The sequence below is a fragment of the Octopus sinensis genome, linkage group LG8 (assembly GCF_006345805.1).
Source record: "Octopus sinensis linkage group LG8, ASM634580v1, whole genome shotgun sequence".
Taxonomy (NCBI): domain Eukaryota; kingdom Metazoa; phylum Mollusca; class Cephalopoda; order Octopoda; family Octopodidae; genus Octopus; species Octopus sinensis.
This window is the reverse complement of record NC_043004.1, coordinates 29,970,806-29,990,603: the sequence shown is the minus strand read 5'-3', so window position 1 is coordinate 29,990,603 and position 19,798 is coordinate 29,970,806. Positions and strand designations below refer to the sequence as shown.

Genomic DNA, 19,798 nt, shown 5'->3' with positions numbered 1-19,798 from the left:
TTTAGTCTGTCTTCATGTTCTGAGTTCAAATTCTGCCACGGTTGACTTTGTCTTTCATCATTTCAAGGTCGATAAATTAAGTTCCAGTTGAACACTGGGATTAATGTAATCGACTTATTCTCTTCCCCCAAAACTACTGGCCTTGTGCCAAAATTTGAAACCATCTGTATAATAATCTGCTTGTTCGTTTGTTAGAGAGGTATAGGTCGGGTAAAAGTGAGAGTGAGAGAGGAGGAGCATGAGTAGAGAAGAAGTACAGAAAGATGTATAATAAGGCCAAATGCATCACATGGTTAGTTGAAGTGAGAGGCAAAGAGCAAGAGAAAAGGGTAAGAGAAAAGAAGGAGAGATAAATGTTAACAATGTGCTGTAAGGTGGGGAGAAAAAGGTAATGAGAAAGAGATATGTTTAAGTATACACTTTTTAGCAGAAGGTGATGTTCTGGGTGGTGAGGTGAAAGAAAGGTAAATAGAGAGAGATGGAAAGGGGAGGCAGTTACATTAAGAGAGAAAGTGACAGACAGACAGACAGATAGCGTTTGCATTGTTAGAGTAGAGATACATTGACAGCAAGAAAAAGTAGATATAAACAAACAGCTGGACTGAAGTGAAATGAAATGAGCTCTATTACTAAAAACTATAGTGATGGTGGTTGTGTGTTGATAGTGAAAAGTGTTTTTTCTTTTTACTGAACTAATTCTATATTATTATTCTTCTCCCTGTTCATTCACTCTTTATGCTTTACTTTGTTAAAGAGGAGGAGGAAGTGTAGTGAGAGAAAATAAGAGCGAATGTGAGAGTGAGTGAGAGAACAGATAGCCAGCCAATGCGTTATGCTGTCACTCATGTGGTTAGTGGAAGTGAAAGATGAAGAGAAAGAGAGAAATGTTAAAGACAGGAAGAGGGAAATTACATGGTTAAAAAGTTTGTTGAAGAAGTAGAGTAAAAGAGAGGAATATAACGTGCTTAGTAGAGGGAAATTTTAAAATCAAATAATATATTTTTGTGACTGGAAGTGAAATAACTTAGCAAAATAAAAATAAAAATTATCCTTTCTTAAATAGCTTCTCTTAATCTTTTTCATTCTGTGGAATTTCCATAGGTCCCACTAATTATTATTATTATTATTATTAAGGCTGAAAGGCATGAGGACAGATACATTCCTCTTTGGTAGAGCTCTCAGTGACTTCCCAAGCTTCACTTGAAAAGGAAATTAAGAGTGGAGAGGGAAATGCTGTGCTTGAGTGAGTTTATTGAAAGGTGGGTGAAAGTTGCAAAAATGGTAAGAGTGGATGGTACCTCTCTAAGTATAGACCTGTGAGTCAGAGAGAAGGAATTGGAGAGGGCACTTGCTTTTGGGATTTCAGGGAAATCTTGGACAGTGGGGTTCCTTGATTATCCCTAGAGGCTTTCTTTCTTTCTATATTTTTTTTTTATCATTTCATTATATGTAAACTCCCAACACTTTATGTCTATCTTTGTATTGTCCTTCTCATCCTTCGCCCTTGTGGCAAATAAATGAAATCATTATTATCATTATTATTAGACAAAACAAAGAGTGCAATGCGGTTGCAATTGATATTTTATTGGTTGAACGATATTTCGACAGCAAGCCTGTCTTTGTTGAGTTCAAAATAAAAAGTGATAAAAACTCAAATCTAAAAGATGAACGAGAGCAACCAGCATCCATACATTGATGGAATGACATCACCAGTCTTTTTTTCTGTCTTTTTCTTTTCGCCAGTTATAAAATTGACACTGGTTGCTCTTATTTATATTTTAAATTTGAATTTCTATAATTTTGAATTTTTATCACTTTTTATTTTGAACTCAACAAAGACAGGCTTGCTGTCGAAATATTGTTCAACCAATAAAGTATCTATTGCATTTGCCTCATGCTCTTCGACTTGTCTGTTTACCTTTGTGAAGAGTTACATTAATCCTTTTAAAATATTATTATTATTATTATCATTATTTTCTTTTTTTTTATTATTGTTGATGTCACCTCTTTTTGCTCCATGTAAATTCCCTGCTGATTTTTATTTATTGTTTCTAAATATTTTGCATTTATAATGTCCCCAACAAGTTATGACTTACTACTACAAATAGTAGTAGTAGTAGTAACTATAAAATAGTGATGAAATCAACTTTGTCTTTCATAACTCCAGTTCAAATTCCACCAAGGTTGACTTTACCTTTCCATCCTTTTAGGATCAATAAAATAAGTACCAGTTGAATCCTTGGGTTGATCTAATCAACTTACCCCCTCCCTAAAAATTTCTGGTCTTGTGCTAAAATTTGAAACCATTATTATTATTATTATTATTAAGAAAGTAGCAAGCTGGCAGAATCATTAGCACACTGGATGAAATGCTTAGTGGTATTTCACCTGTTGCTACATTCTGAGTTCAAATTCCGCCGAGGCCAACTTTTGGGGTCAATAAATTAAGTACCAGTGAAACACTGGGGTCGATGTAATCAACCAGTCCCCTCCCCTAAAATTTCAGACCTTATGCCTTTAGGAGAAAGGATTATTAAGGCAGCAAACTGGCAGAAGCATTAGCACACTGGACAGAATGCTTAGCATTTTTATCTGATTTTATGTTGAGTTCAAATTCCACTGAGGTCGATTTTGCCTTCCATCTTTTTGGGGGTTGATAAATTAAGTATCAATAATTGACAAGCTGCCTCCCCAAAAAATTTCAAGCTTGTGCCTATAGTAAAAAGGAAGGCAGCATTTCATCTGTCCTTATGTTCTGAGTTCAAATTTCACTGAGGCCAACTTTGTTGTTCATCCTTTGGGGGTTGATAAATTAAGTACTAGTGAAAGATTGGGGTCAATATAATCAACTAGTCCCCTCCCCCAAATTTCAGTAGAAAGGATTATTATTATTATTATTATTATTATTATTAAGGCAGCAAGCTGGCAGAATTGTTAGCACGCTGGACAAAATGCTTAGCGGTATTTTGCCCATCACTACATTCTGAGTTCAAATTCTGCCAAGGTTCACTTTGCCTTTCATCCTTTAAGGGTCAATAAAATAAGTACCAGTTGAACATTGGAGTCGATGTAATTGACTCACCCCCTGCCCCAAAATTGTTGCCCTTGTGGAAAAATTTGAAACCATTATTATTATTATTATTATTATTATTATTATTATTATCATTATTATTATAGCAAGCTGGCAGAATGGTTAGCATGCTGGATAAAATTCATTCATCTTTTTATAATTGTTGTCATCATTGTTGTAGTTGTCATCATCATCATTAGTTTTTAGTTATATTTTTTCCCACATTGGTGTGGGTTGGGCAGATTTGTAAATACAACATACTTCCACACAACTCAATTCTGTGTTTTCCCTAACTTCATCAATATCTGGTGGTGTCCTAATATGATCAGTGTCCAGTGACTAAAATCAGGGTCTAGATAAAAGAAATCAATTGGTAGTAGCAACTAGCCATATTTAATATAAATATTGAACTTCTTCAGTTTTATTATCTGTCTTACTTTGTCTATCAAACAGGTATTGCATGTCTCGACCCCAGTATCCTTCATCAGCAGGGATTTCAGCACTAGTATCCTGTTGGAATTACCTATACAGTACCCTTGGTCAAGGAAAGTAGGTACATCTGATTTATTATTTCTCTGCCTCATCTTCCTTCTCTCTTCACTTATTCTTTGCCTCTTTCTGCATTTCTAATCTAATATTTCAAATTTAATTTCCTGATGATATAGTTTATTCATCTCATTCAAATTAATTGATTATCTTTTTTTATATATTAATTATGTAATGATTATGTTGATGATGATGTTTTGTTTTTGGACTATGGAAACAATTGCAGAACTTAGCATGAAATTATGAAATATCTGTGAAATTTTTACTTTTTATTCTTCTAAATATTCTGCTCTGAACTCATTCCTATTGTGGATATTGTATTGAAGTTTTGATATATTGCAGTTTAACAATATCTTAAGCAAATGAGATCTTAAATTCAGTGAATATATATTTAATAGTGCTTATGCACTTATTGAATATATTAATCTAATAACCTCTAAAACTTGGTCAGCTGTGACTAAGCTGATCAATGATCTAAACCTTTCCAGTCATGCTCAGCCTACCCTCTTGATTTTGTATATCTCTGTCTATTGTTTCGAATTGAAGTGAACAGTTAAAATCTCAATATCCCTACTCAAAAAAAAAAATTTTTTAAAGTCTATCTATCAGAGTAATTCTTTAGAAAACAGCACTCCCCTAGTTTTCTGTTGTTTGTTAATAATTGATTTTCAGTGTAAAACTATTCTCATGTTTCTGAACAAAAGTACAGTAGTTTAAAGTTTAAACAAGATATAGACAGGAGTCGATTGATAAGTTCATAGGTTGACAAAGATGCTTGCATGGATTGTGACCAAATGAGGTTTATTTTTCGACATGGTCCTCTTGTAGTCTACACACTCCTTCCATTAGTGTTGCAGTGTTTGGATCCAATTGGTAAAAAGCTTTCATTCTATTGGTTAAAAAAGGTCATCATCAGTTGATAGTCAGATGGAGCCTAATCAAGGGAATAGGGAGGGTGACCAACCAGTTCAAAGCCACAGTCATATACAGCAGCCATTGAAACCAATGGTAAAATTAATACAAATTATTTAAGTATAATATAACTAGAAAGTTTACTTTTGCGAATACAAGCAACTGAAAGGGGTTCCTCTGAAGGGTCTCTTGAATAACATTACTTAACAGGGTATGAAAAGCTCAGATCAAGGAATCACTCCAGGTCAAGCCACTCCTTCTCCTCGTTGAGAGATCACAGCTCTGGTATGACATTCATGATTAGAATGTCACAGGAAAGACGAACAAGCAGGATTCTTTAAGATGAGCTAACTATCAGGATACCTTAAGGTTGTCCAAGAAAAAAGATACTTGAATAATATCCTTAGTCTCAGTTGGTCATACTTGGGAATCTAACCAGAAAGTTTAATGATGGTTGTTTCTAATTAGAACAGCGGAAAAGATATATGATTGGATAAAACTGTCAATTATAAAAGATAAAATTATGGCTTTTAGTTATAATTAGTAATTATTACTGAATGCAATTAATGATTGAACTACATTTCTACAGAAACATTAAATTTAATAAATTTTCTTGATAACAAGAATTTATTTCTAATTATACAATAAAATAATTATTCACAGCAGAAGCAGTATTAGTATTACCAAAAAGCAATCTTTACATCTAACTTAATGTATCTTGTTAAAATGCCAAACACTGTAATATTTGCCTTGAAACACATGGTACATAAAAGCACAGATATGTATCATAGCAGATGAGAATCATCTGTTATGGATGCTGGAATTGTTAGATCTCATGATTTCAGTCTGCTGGAGTTGCTCAGTGGCAGGCATCCAGCAATTATACTTATATATATTAAAAGATTGTCAGGCTTTTACAGACTATTCAGAGAAGTGAACTGATGGCCATAGGTGGGTGGTTGAGTTGTAGGATCAGTAAAGCGTTGGACACATGATTTTATGCTCTTAGTTCAAATCCGGCATATGTCAAGTTTACCTCTCAACCTTCAGAAATCAATGAGATAAGTAACAGGGAATGAAACAAGTTATGGAAGCAATGTAATTGATTATAAGGGAATGATGCTGCATGGCCAAATAATCCTATGACTGAAATTTGTAAAAACAATGAACTAATTTTTATAACAAAATTAAATTTAAATCAAATTTTAAAATATCATGAAATATATTTCACCTCTTTCCTCTCCAACATAAAATTGGATGGATGCATATATGTATGTACATGCGCATGTATGTGTGTGTCTGCCAGCAAGGAAGACAAACAGTAAATGATAATGATGATGAATGATATATATATATACATATATATACGTGGTCTGATCAATAAGTATCCAGACTGTTGCCATAGTGATGAAGCTAAAGCATGCTGAGTGACACCGCGTGGCACTGATTGACCTTGAATTCTGCTGTACATGTACACTAAGTTTTAACATTCTAGCTCACTTTTGCTGTTTACAGCAATGCTTGGAAGGAAGATGTGTAGCATGTGATCATCACATTGACAATAACAAAGAAAGTTGAGCAGAGAATCAGCATCGAATTTTGCCAAAAGCTTGATAATACCTGCGCAGAGACCTATGCAAAATTTTCAAAAAGCTTTCATCATTCTCAACACAATCAAAGACATTTTGTGCAACTGAAAGATGAATATCTTTTTGGTCAGCTGAAAGCAGTTTTGGCACAAACTTGATGGACACGCATCTCATACCCAAATCTTTAGTGATAATGGACTGAACTGAACCGTAACTAATCTACATATCCTCTGATAACTCATGGATAGGGATTCACTGATTTCCTCTCACAGGTGCACGCACATCTGCAATGTTCTGCTGTCTGCGGGTCTCCCTGTACGTTTGTCAATATTGACATTTTTCAGCCATCTTGGAAACATCTGAACCACCCATACACTTGTGTGCAGCTTATACACTCCTCTCTATACACTTTCTGCCACTTTGCATAGGCCTCTGAGCAGGTATCACCATCACAACTTTCTCTCTCATGGTCAATGCAATGATCACACACTACACACCTTCCTTCCAATCACTGCTGTAAACAGTGGAAGTGAGCTAGAATGTTAAAACTGAGTGCGCTTGCACAGCAGAATTCAAAGTCAATCTGTGCTAAGAGGCTTCACTCTGCATGCTTTAGCTTTGTTACTATGGCAACAGTCCAGATACTTATTGATCAGACTTCGTATGTGTGTATGCATATATGAATGTGTATATGTATGTACATGTATATATATGCATATATGTGTGTATGTATGTATATGTATATACATATGTGTGTGTATGTATATGTATATGTATATATATATATATAGAAAATAGTAAAGAGTGAAAAAACTACAGAAGGCTTAAATGTTAAAAAATATATATATTTGCGTCAATATGTCTGAAGAATATTAAAAATTTTTTTTTAATTTTTTAATATTCTTCAGACATATTGACGCAATATATATATTTTTTAACATTTAAGCCTTCTGTAGTTTTTTCACTCTTTACTATTTTCTATATCTTCACCCACGTGCTTTCACAAACCAACTTTCTTATCTATATATATATATTATATATATATATATATATATATATATGCATGTATATGTGTATGTATATGTGTGTGTGTATGTGCGTGTGTATAAAAGCATATATATGTACCAACTAAACGAAATGTAAGAGCAAAATCAGTCTACAGTTGCTTCAGAGTTATCTCCCTTATTACACGAAAAATGCCTTGTAAGAGAAATACATTTTATATACTAAATAATGAAAATCCACACTAATGTGTGTGTGTGTAGACACGTAGCTTAGTTATTAGGGTGTTGGACTCATGATCATAAGATTGTGGTTTTGATTCTTGGACAGGGCATAGCATTGTGTTTTTGACCAAAAGCCCTCAGTTCACGTTGCTCCTGTCCACTCAGCAAGTAATTGTAATGGACTTACATCTTGTCCAATGAGGAATATATACCCTTTGGAAACTGGGATACCCACTTAATGAGTATATATGACATGGAAAGCATCTTATGATATTTTTCATGTAACAAGAAGTTATAAATTTCGAGAATATGTAAAATATTTCTTTTTTTTTTTTCTTCCTTCTGGAACAAAGGAAATAAAGCTATATATAACTGCATGTTACTATTGGGCTGAGAACCCTTTGCATAGCAGGTGAAATAAAGGCAAACTAAATAAAAGCAATTTTCTTCCGTATCTTAAATTTTTGGGGTCGTTTTTATTTTTTTATTTAGATAATTTAATAATTACATATATAACACATGTATATGATAGATATATAACAAAAAAAACGCAAAATACAAATCCAAAGCTGAAAAAAACAGAAATATGAGTGAAGAAAAAAAAAAGAAGAGGAAGAAAGAAAAAAAGAAAAAGAAAGAAAGAAACATCAATTCAACACCAATTGGTCTCACACCACAAGGTTCAACGGAATCTACTGAAACAAGTCAACATGCAACATTACCATGAGTGATGGTAGGGCTAAGGCATTGGAACAGCCAAGCACCTTCACAGGTTTCACCTGACACCTCTGTAAGATGAGCTGCCATTTGTCTACAATATCAAGGTCAGCCAAAAGAATGTCTTTGTCCAGGGAAAGAGAGATTGCTGCGGAAAGGGAAGCATGCCAAGAAATGAACTGACTGTGCACTACAAAAGTCAGAGCATCTCAAAGTGATGAACAGAGGTATGCACGACTGACAAGGAATAGGATCTCCACTGCAGAATGAAGAGCAGTTGCAACAGCTCAAAGAAGCAACTTCTATGAAGCAGTTCATTATGCAGAATTTCCATTGGTGCAATGACAACTGAGTGCATTCATTGTAAAGCAAATAAGTAGTCTGGAGAGACACCTGCACTGTGCTGCAGTGATGAAAAGGTTAAACTCCCTGCAATCCTCCAACCTCCAAAGCCATTGAAGAAACTGTTGTCATCAACTGATCAAAATTCCAAGCACTTCCAAAACAAAATTAGACAATACAATGCTGCACTACAGATGACATCATTTGGAGCCACAAGAGATTTAACTGAGCCAGGATTCGTACAAACTTTCAAGATCCAAGGTCAGATTTATCATTAGATTGGCTCTCTACTACCTCTGTCAAGTGAATCACCAAAATTCCTTCAAATATATTTTATGGGTGATTCTCAACAAGAGCAAGAGAGGTGCAAGAACATTTCTGGCATCAGGATGAACATTGTAGTGTCTCTGCAAAAGATGCTGCATAACAACAACAACCTGATCAGAAGCTTCATGACTGTGCTTGAAACAATTCCACCCGATACCATGGATTACAAGGTAGTTATCAGATTAGACAAGAAACCATCAAGTTAACATGAAGGGAGGTTTAAGGGGCCAACAGCAAATGAAATAGCTGTGTTTCTGGTTGGGCAAGAACATGACAAGCTTGATATTGTCCTCCATCTCAGAGACAAATGGAAGCACCCAAAAATATCACACAGCATTCTTCAAGCTCTGTCATGAGGATGAATTTGCTTCAAGAGTGCTATACAATGAAGTTCCACAATTCTATACCTGGTACTAAATCAAATGGAAAAGACTTGCACTTGGAACACTCACGCATCATCTGGAAATCAAGAAATCAGACACACTTGGCAGAGTCTATGTTGTCCATCACAACTTCTCAGAGTGCTACTATCTAAGAGTCAAGGGACCTACGTCATTTACAGCCTTACATATGGTTGATAACAGTATGTCAAACATATCGCCAGGCTTGCCATCTCAGAGGTCTTCTGGAAGATGAGGCACACTGGGATACCACTCTGACAGAGGCACAAATGTGTGAGTCTCCTACGCAGCTGAGAAACCTCTTCTCCATCGTGGCAACATGATGGGTGAGAATGTTCTACACTTCAAGATGAAAAGAACTTCTACATTCTCAGTGATAAACATGGCAAGACAGAAGACATAGGACATGAAGAAGCACTTACATGAATCATATGTCTATGTCATATACAAAAGTGTAAAACCATTGAGTGTTACAGTATTACTATAACACTTTCACTTTTTGACTGACATGCGTGAATATATATCTGTGTATATAAGTGAAACAATAACGTGATATATTTGCTGTCTGTTTGTGTGTGTACTCTACACACGGCCTTTCATTGTTTATAATCTGTACCTTTGTTTGGCTACGAAATAAGTTAGACAAATGTGTATTTACTTTATATACATATATGACTTGAAAATTTTCTTTTCACATTTCACTTCATGTCTATGATCTGTGTTGGCATGGGTTGCAGAGTTATGTAGAAAGTTGGTATTTCAGCTACTAGCAGTTAAGACCTGTGTAATCTAGACAGCGTTTTTAAATTTCATTGTTTTCTTTAACCCAGGTAACGTCAGATATTTCTGCTAGTATATATATATATATATATATATATATATATATATATATATATATATATATACATAATATATAAGCATGTATATCATTTGTTGTTTTCTCAAAAAATCTCATTTCTTGCACTTCCTTTTCTCTAACATTTCTAAATCAATTATTTTTGCTTGTTATCTGTGATGATAAAAAGCTAATTTACAGTTCCTTTTATTTCAGCCGTGATCCAGTAAGTCAAGAGGTTGCTTTAACGATACTTGGTTATCAACCACCATTTTCAGAAATAGATTCTCAAGACATTGTAACGAACCAGGGTTTGATAAAGTAAGTCTCTTTGACCATTAAATTAAAGCAAATTTTTTTTTCTTTCCGTTATATATATATATATATATATATATATATATATATACATATTGTTTTAACAGACAAAGACATCTTTTGCTATAATTATAATGAGCTTATTGCATACAGAGCTCAGGTGCTCTATAATTCATCAGAAGAGGTTAAAAGAGGGAAAAGTAAAGAACAAATAATCTAGTATACAGAATAAAACAAAAAGATGTAAAAGGGAATAAAAGAGGGAAAGGTTCATTCGTACCCCAGGAATAGTGTTGGTGAATTTTGGGAAGCATGGAATTTTTTGAAGTCTATAGTGTTCTGATAACTAACAACTGATGCAAGTAGTTGATTTCATGCTTCAGCAGTTTTGTGCATGAAAAAAGAGGTTTCAAAATATCATGGGAACTTGTTGGATTTTTTCCTAATTTTATAAGCATGTCCATAAGTGGTAGGAGTATTGAATTTAATAAGTGACTGAAGTTGTTGGAAATATAAAGGATAATCTTGTGAAATTCAGCCAAAGTCAGCTGTTACACATTGACCCTTTATCGTGTCAGTGCCCAAAGAAACAATACATTCTAAGTATAAGTAACTGACAGTGGATACTTATCTGATTGCATGTCTCATGATAGCTTTCAGTAGATCAATATTCTGCCTAAGATGGAGGTTCTGAGCTGGAAATGCAAGCTGCAAGATCTACCATAGCCATTGTCATCATATTCACTTAAGTCTGTTTTTTATGCTGGCATGGGTTGGATGGTTTGACAGGATTCAGCAAGCCATAAAACCATGTTGAGCTTCAGTGTCAGCTTTGGCATGGTCTGCAGCTGGATGCCCTTCCTAATGCCAACCACTTTACAGAATATACTGGGTGCATTTTTTTTGTGCCACCTGCACTAGCAAGGTTACCAAGTAACTTGCAAGAATAGAAAGGAACAAGAAAAAGGAAAAGAGAGAAGTGGGAAAGTAAAAAGGTCTCTCTCTCTCTAAGAAATTGATGGTGTTTGTTATTTAACCCCAGGTCAGCCCTGATTGAGAAGACTGATCAAAATATTCCAGCTGTGATCATCCCTTATTATTTTTAGACAATCCATCCAAGGCAGCTTTCCAAATTGTGTCTTTCTATTTTTTAAGATGTTACTGTTTAGTTTGAGGGAATTTAGCTGCTTTTTGTATTAGATTATGTTAGCTCCCAAACCATTTCTCACCTATGGACCCCTTTGATTCCTATTTTACTCAGATGGACCCATGCTATTCACTGTATATGAACAAAAAAAAATCTAAGTGTATTTTATTAATTAAATAATTATATAAAAAATTTTAATATTTTGTGTACTGTAGAAATATAACTAATATATTGCACAAAAGTTTTGACAATAAAATCTTATATAGACCCCAGTTGAGAACCCCTGCCCTAGAGGCTCCCTCGTTGTATTAATATAAAAATTGTTTTTATTTTTATTTCAGATCATTTCAAAAATTAAATGAACATTTTGAGGTTGCGGGTCGTGGTGGTGTGTTCTTAAAACTGCAAGGAGCTGATGCAACAAACTTAAAAGAAGATTATGCTCTTGCTTTACTCAAGAAAGGACTGAAAAGTAAGCAGACAGCCTATATTTACCACTGTGAGAAGCATTTCTTGTGTCCAATTGGTTATGAAAATACTCCATTGAGAGCTACTGATGCATATTCGTAAGTAGTAATTTTGTATAAATATTGTTTCGGTAACAGTTATCTTTGTTATGGCTGGCTGGATGTGTGAACAAACAGAAAGAACTATTCTAAGTGCACCATAGCCAATAGAACCTTTAGAAAAATAAGCCTTTAATTTTTGTCACCATTGCTGTCATTGTTACAGATTCTTCATGAACCAATCACTGTTTAATTGTATTTCTGATAAGCAGAGTGACACAGGAGTATCTGTTACTTGATGCAGAACAAATATCACTTTGTTAAAAAAACATCTATTTTTCAGTTTTCTCACCTGATGAGCACATCTTTGCCAATATACTTACTGAATGACATACCTATCATGATAATTGTTTTCACTTCCACTTATCCATGCTTGCATGGGTTAGATTGAGACAGACTTTCAACAGTCAGATGCCATTCCTGTCACCAGTCCTCACATATTTCCAAACAAGATGATGATATTTCCCATAGCTAGACATGTTTTCACAAAATATTGGAAATGTATAACAGTGCTTGTATGAAAGTGACACTCATTTGAAACTACCATGCGGTGTTATGACAAGGAGACACATGCATAATACATACACATAAACATATATATATAAAACTATTTTCAGGATCTAATAGAATCGAGGTATTTTAATAACAAATGCACCAAGGTAGAGTCAAGGATAGCATACCTGTAAATTAACAGTGTGTATGGATGCTCATGTACTTACTAAAACATATACGGATTTGTCCTTCCAGTTACACATACATCCACAAATACAAATACATGCAATGTATACATAAAATCTTACAAGAGTATACTCCAGCATGCAGTCCACAGTCCACTGTAGGCTCAAGATCTAACACGGAAGTTTACGAGTGTGGTGTAGTATAAATAGTAACATAAGAGTGCTGAGGTTCACTACAGCTGTTTCAGACATGTTTTTGTTTTGATGAACAAATCAATTACAATTATGTAACTGATGTGTTCATCAATAAAAAAACATGTCTGAAACAGCTGTAGTGAACCTCAGCCCATTTGTGTGTGTGTGTGTACATCCACTCACAAGGCTTTGGTTAGCTTGGGACCAAAGTAGAAAACTCTTTCCCTAGGTGCCACACAGTAGGACTAAGCAGAAAACCATGAGGCTGGAAAGAAATATGTTCATACATATGTGTATGGATTCATAAACTTTTGTTTACAAACTAGAGAAAAAGTACTCAGTATGCAGACTAAGTATATTTTATTAGAAGTTGAAACTTCTTGAATCATAACTCTGCATGTCATATTTCCAATTATTCAAACTATTGAATTAGAAAGGTTGTGTAATAATCATTGTGTAATAATCATCACCATCATTTAACATCCTTCTTTGATAGTGGCATTGGTTGGACAGTTCAATGGGATCTAAGAAGCCAAAGAACAGCATCAAAGTTGAATGTCAGCTTTGACATGGTTTCTATAGATGGATGCCTTTCCTAATGCTAGCCACCTTACAAAGTGCAAAAATTGCTGTAAACCCATTGAAGTATGACTCATCACTAATATATCAGTATCTAATCAAGGTAAACAGCACATGACCTTGCAGGTGGAGCCCAGTTAGAATTTTATTCAGCTAAGTAGCCCATCCCACTCAAAAGGTCCCTGAATAAGGGTTGTTTAAGGATGTTGAATGAAACACCCATGTTCCCAGAGGTGAATTATTCTAACTCCAAAGAATTCATCTCAACACATGGCTATGATGCTCCCCCACTACTTCTGCTCATGATCAGAGAAGCACATATCGTCTGTCACTAAGGGACATGCTCAACTGGTTATGGTCAAACAAATGACAAGCAAATCTGTGGTATTGAACAGAATATTTGCCGTAGCCCATCTTTTATACCTAGATAAAAAAAAAATGTACATGATATCACTTTCAATCAGTTAAGATCAGAAACCATGAAAGCCACTGCCTGGTACTGCATCAGGGCATTTATCCTCGTCGTCGTCGTGTTTATTGTCGTCATCATCGTCGTCATTATTATTATTATTATTATTATTGAGTGAGCGAGCAGAGCATGCCATCAAAGTGACACTGGGGTAAAATATACGAAGCCCAGTATACCCATCATGACTACCCGTCTGATAAGGGTACACCAGGCACATGCATCACAACCATATGTGCACAACATGGTGATCTCATATCAAGATAAACAGCACATGACCTTGCAGGTGGAGCCCAGTTAGAATTTTATTCAGCTAAGTAGCCCATCCCACTCAAAAGGTCCCTGAATAAGGGTTGTTTAAGGACGTTGAACAAAACACCCATGTTTCCAGAGGTGAATTATTCAAACCCCAAAGAATCCTTCTCAACACATGGCTATGATGCTCCCCCACTACTTCTGCTCGTGATCAGAGAAGCACATATCGTCAGCCACTAAGGGACATGCTCAACTGGTTAAGGTCAAACAAATGACAAGCAAATCTGTGGTATTGAACAGAATATTTGCCGTAGCCCATCTTTTATACCTAGACAAAAGAAAAATGTACATGATATCACTTTCAATCGGTTAAGATCAGAAACCATGAAAGCCACTGCCTGGTACTGCATCAGGGCATTCATCATCATCATCATCATCATTATTATTATTATTTTTATTATTTTTATTTTAGGTCTGATTTATGTTCTGGTGACCTAGAGACATGGATTATTTTGGGAGACACCAGCAGCAAATACCCCAGTTTACAGTGTAAGAAGTAAGTAACTCATTATTTTTATAATTTATCTTTGCAATGATTATTGTGTTAACATACACTACACACCGCTCAGTTTACCTTTTAATAAAAATACACTTATTCTCTACAGCCTCAATCTCATTCATAAAACATAACATTTTATTTCCTCGATTACTTTTCTTTCCTAAAAGACTGCAATGACTAAGCTTCTTTGCTAAAATCTGACTTCTAAGATTTTTCAGCAGGCAATTAATTTGTTGTCATCTTTGAATGACATAAGACCAGGAAATAAAAAAATTTAATGCAGCTGACAGGGCCAAGACTGGAATAGATAGCTATATAGAGATTTGAACAGGTCAAGAAATATGGAGTGATGTTGTGACTTTATACAGTAACAATTTTAATTATTGTCATTTTTAACTGATATTGATTACAAGCCATATTAAAGGCTTTACATCACTTAAATCCTGGTTATTTTTCTTATGTTCTTATTTAATAATAGTGTATGTTTAGGGTAAATAGAACTGGTTGGAGGTGAAATTGGTGCAAATAATAGGTAATTGAAGCATAGTGTACAGCAGAAATCTATGAAGAGAAATGGAATTTGACAACTGCTTATTTGCAAAAATGGCAAGGCTCATCATGGTTTGAATTTAGGTAAAGACTGTTTGGAACTTTACCTTTTCAACTAAAGGCACAATTATTAATATAATTCATGGGAATATGACAAAACATTTTCATTTCTAATTATTTATTGCAATAGAAAGAATTACAGAATTATTTAGTACCAATTAAAATTCATTTGATATTTTTTCAGATTCCAGAAATCTAATTTTTTCATATATTTACAAAATATGTTTGTTAGTTCTATCAGTTTGCTTTATTAAGAATTTATTCATGTGTAAATGTTGCTTATTTTTTCACATTCAATTTTACTATATCCATTTATTGATTCTTAACTAGTAGAACTTTCCTGGAATTTGTCCCCTTGTGACTAGCTACTGATATAGCAACAGTCTTGTTCTTCCTCAATGTAACACTAAAGACAGCAGAATCAATAAACACTAGCCACATGATTCTCTATAATTCATAAAACCATTTTAATTTTTGAACATTTATGCAAGTTAATTAAAGTGTTTTGTGATGATGAATTTTTGTCATTTCTCTTTAGGTGGGACCACATTCTAACAGATCTCAACTGTAAAGCCCCAGACTTTCTTGATATTCGCAGACTGGAAAGAGGGATTCGTCAAAGAAAAAATCTACAGAAGCTTTTTGATAGCAATGACCATTGTATTCTAACATTCCAGAAGTGCCAAAATGACCAGGAAATGGTAGCTGAAGATGCAGATGATGACGATGATGGAGATGAAGAAGAAGAAGAAGAAGAAGAAGAATATGATGAATCTCCACCACAAGAGATCATTGGTTTAAGTGATGATGATGAAGAAGATGAGGAAGAAGATGAACAGTGCCTATTAACTACTACAAGACCTCCAAAAGAAAGTCAGGATGGTGACCGTTTAGAAAAAGAAGAAGAGGAATTATTAGAAGGAGACATGGATGCAGATGAAGATTATGATAACATTCTCTGAAGCCAATTCTCAATAAGTGACTGTAAATGCACCGTTCAACCGTCAGTGACTTCCAGTGATTGGAATAAACTCCATCCTAATTTGTATGCAAGAACACCAATAAGGAAATGGTTCTTCTTGTATTCTTGTTGCAAGGATAATATTGTTTACAATATTTTCTTTTTGAATTTTAGTTTGTATCAAAGCTTTTATTCCCCCAGCAATTATTATTTTTAAAAGAAAATTAAAGGAGAAATTATACTAATTTCTCAGCAAAAATTTATTTAAAAAAAAAAAGAAAATTTATAAAATGTATTTTATCTTTATCTTAGTGAAAAAAGAAACATTCTAAATTCATATTAATTAATTTTTTTATTAATTCTAAAATATTTAGTTTATTAATCTGTTTTTATTGCCTAAATAATTCTCTGATATGAAGATATCTTATTTCTAAACAGTTTCATTACATTTATTTTACGTAATTTCTGAAATACTGTAATTTTCATTGATATACATGAAGAAATTAATGATAACTTTTCTTCACTAAAATTCCCTGATATATTTTTCCCTGCAGTTAATTTAACTTTAAAATGGAAGTTGCAAGAATTTTTTTTAAAAAAAGACCAAAGAAAAAATTCTAATTGCATCAAAGAAAACATCATACAGAAATGATGTTCTTGTAATGTCCTGTTAAAATATTACATATCGAAATTCCAAAAATGTCTTTACACTAGAATAATTCTACATTTTCACCCTATTAACTTTACTTTGTTTCTGCATTCTACAATAAGTTTTTTTATTGGTCTAGTCTTTCAGCTAGGTGGCTTTTATTCTTTTACACACACACACACACACACATAGTTGTCCAATAAGTTTTCATGTCAGGGAAAAATAGAACAAGCACTCATATAGTAGGTTATAGCATGGGTATATTATATATATATATATATATATATATATATGAGAGAGAGGGGGAGAGGTACATGTTCATCAGTATATTAGGTTCACTGAGAACCTTTATTTATTAACTCCTTAACATTTATGTTATGTTACAGTACTTGTAAGAATATATAAATAAATTTTGCCTAAGGATACAAATGTATGTAAAAAATGGCTACCTGAAATTAATTTTCAAATCTAACAAATACTGTGGAGCTTGGAAACCTGACAATAAGGTGCTTAGTACTTTGGAAACTACTTCTTTAGACCAGAATTAGTGATGAGAAATACTTAACATTATTTAGCATATATATAAAGTTAAAATCTGAATTTTCTTTGTTAAATATAAATTCAATAATAACAAGTGTCAATACCCTGTGATGTTTTTATGTCAGAGATGATAATAATTTTTTTAAAGTTTGATATTGAGTGAAAGGTTAGATTTTAAAAAGATAAGTTTTACCTATTGTAATGCTAACAATATATTCCTGTGGTGTAAAAAATCTCTTATGATGAAGAAAGGGAATGCGAAATGTGTGTGAGAGAGAGAAATAGAGAGGGAGAGGTTCAAACAAATTCTGCTGACACATGTACATATATGTACACTATTTGGGCACACACATGTAGACAACAATTGGCTGTGTGTGTGACAGAATAGGGATATGTTTGTATGTGCACACAGTATTAGTGTCCATATGTATGTGTGAGGAAGGTACCATATGATGAAGCTAAAGTTAATAGGGAAAAATATAATAATTGTTAATCAAAAGAGAAGGCAAAATATGAGTGATGATGATTGGCAAGAATATTTTGCTCAAGCCAGAATGACAAAACAGGCTTGAAGGAAAAACATAACTAAGGGGAATAGACAAGAATTCCTGAGAATTCATCAAAGGATTGTGAAAGAAATCACAGGATGTTTTTACTGAGTGAGGAGATGTTTATGACTGACTCTTTACTATAAATTAGGCCATGGAATTTCTACAGATAGTGCTAATCAATGTTAAATTAGAAAACCTTGTTCAATCATCATAAATAATGTTTCGTTTAAACAAAACAAACCTGACAGAAATGTTTGTTATATGCACAAGCTGACCACAGGCTCAATGGATTTTTAAAGGAAGATTGTTTTAGTAATCAACATAAATCTAGTAGTGAATGTCAAAAGCCAAATATATATATACATATATATATGTTATATATATACATATATATATATATGTTTATATATATATATATATATATATATATATATATATATATATATATGTATATATATACATGTATATATGCATATATATACATATATATGTATATATATACATGTATATATGCATATATAATATATATGTATATATATACATGTGTATATATATGTATATATAAATGTATATGTATGTATATATATACATATATATATATATATATACTACTAATAGAGGATGAAGTTTTTTACAGAAAAAAATTCCATCAAAAAAGTGACAGCATATTAAAATACCTTTAAAGGTTAAAATTATAAACAACTTAAAAACAAGGGCAAAATAAAATTATTTCTATGCCAATATGTTGATAACAGACTTTTAAATCGTCAATTTCCACATATTATTATACCCACTACAGAAGTATGTTGTGCTGAAATCGAGGAAAGCTAAAGCTAACCAACAGAATTTTTTAAAAAGTTCATTATTTCTATATTGAATCAATTTTGGAATTAATCTCATAATAGATTTTTTCCTCTTCAGTAGAAAATACAAATAGAAATAAATGAAATACTTACATGCGCAACCAAAGGATTTTATATTTAGATATATCTGGGGTACTAATATGTACTCATGACTTTTGCTTCAGCTTTTTTTTTCCATGGGCACATGTAAGTATTTCATTTATTTCTATTCATATTTTCTACTGAAGAGGAAAAAATCTATTATGAGATTAATTCCGAAATTGATTCATTATAGAATCATTATAGAACCATGTGTATATGCATGTATATATTTATTTATACATATATATATATATATACATGTATATATGTATATATATACCTGTATATATTTATTTATATATATATTTACATATATATGTATATACATGTGTGTGTGTATATATATATACATGTTTATAAATATATACATTATATATACACACACACACACACACACACACACACATATATATATACACATACATACATACATACATACACAGTTACTGTTATGCAGAAGTGTTGCAAATCCAATGTTACTTTTTCAGAAAACGAAAAAATAGTTTCACCTCTCCATAGAAAACGATTATACTACTCTTGGCATTTGAAGTGGCTGGATATATGATAGTTTGAGCAAAAGAACCAGCTACTGCAAGCATAAATAAATTTTGAAAAAAATGTATTTGGCCAAATCTGCACATACTACAGGTTAACATACATGTGTGCACACACATACAGTATTCTAGATAAAGATTACCTAGTAATAAAATCTCTGTAAGGGTATGCAATTTGAAGGGAGGTAAGTCACAGATCTTTATCTCCCTTTAATAACCTACCTCTGTTTCTATCTCTCCCTCTCTCTCTCTCTCTCTCTCTCTCT

General features: G+C 33.2%; 1 protein-coding gene across 7 annotated transcripts in view; it reads left to right on the top strand.

Moving 5' to 3' along the window:
* Positions 1-18,057, top strand: part of LOC115215227 (basic immunoglobulin-like variable motif-containing protein) — a 103,064-nt gene extending 85,007 nt beyond the window's left edge. For all 7 annotated transcript variants that reach the window (XM_029784451.2, XM_029784450.2, XM_036505308.1 and 4 more), the window contains 5 exons: positions 3,524-3,619; positions 10,182-10,286; positions 11,769-11,993; positions 14,638-14,721; positions 15,872-18,057. In XM_029784451.2, the coding sequence (XP_029640311.1) occupies positions 3,524-3,619; positions 10,182-10,286; positions 11,769-11,993; positions 14,638-14,721; positions 15,872-16,295 (934 nt within the window). In that variant the 3' untranslated portion in view covers positions 16,296-18,057. The remainder of the gene's footprint in view (positions 1-3,523; positions 3,620-10,181; positions 10,287-11,768; positions 11,994-14,637; positions 14,722-15,871) is intronic.
* Positions 18,058-19,798: the final 1,741 nt, after the last annotated feature.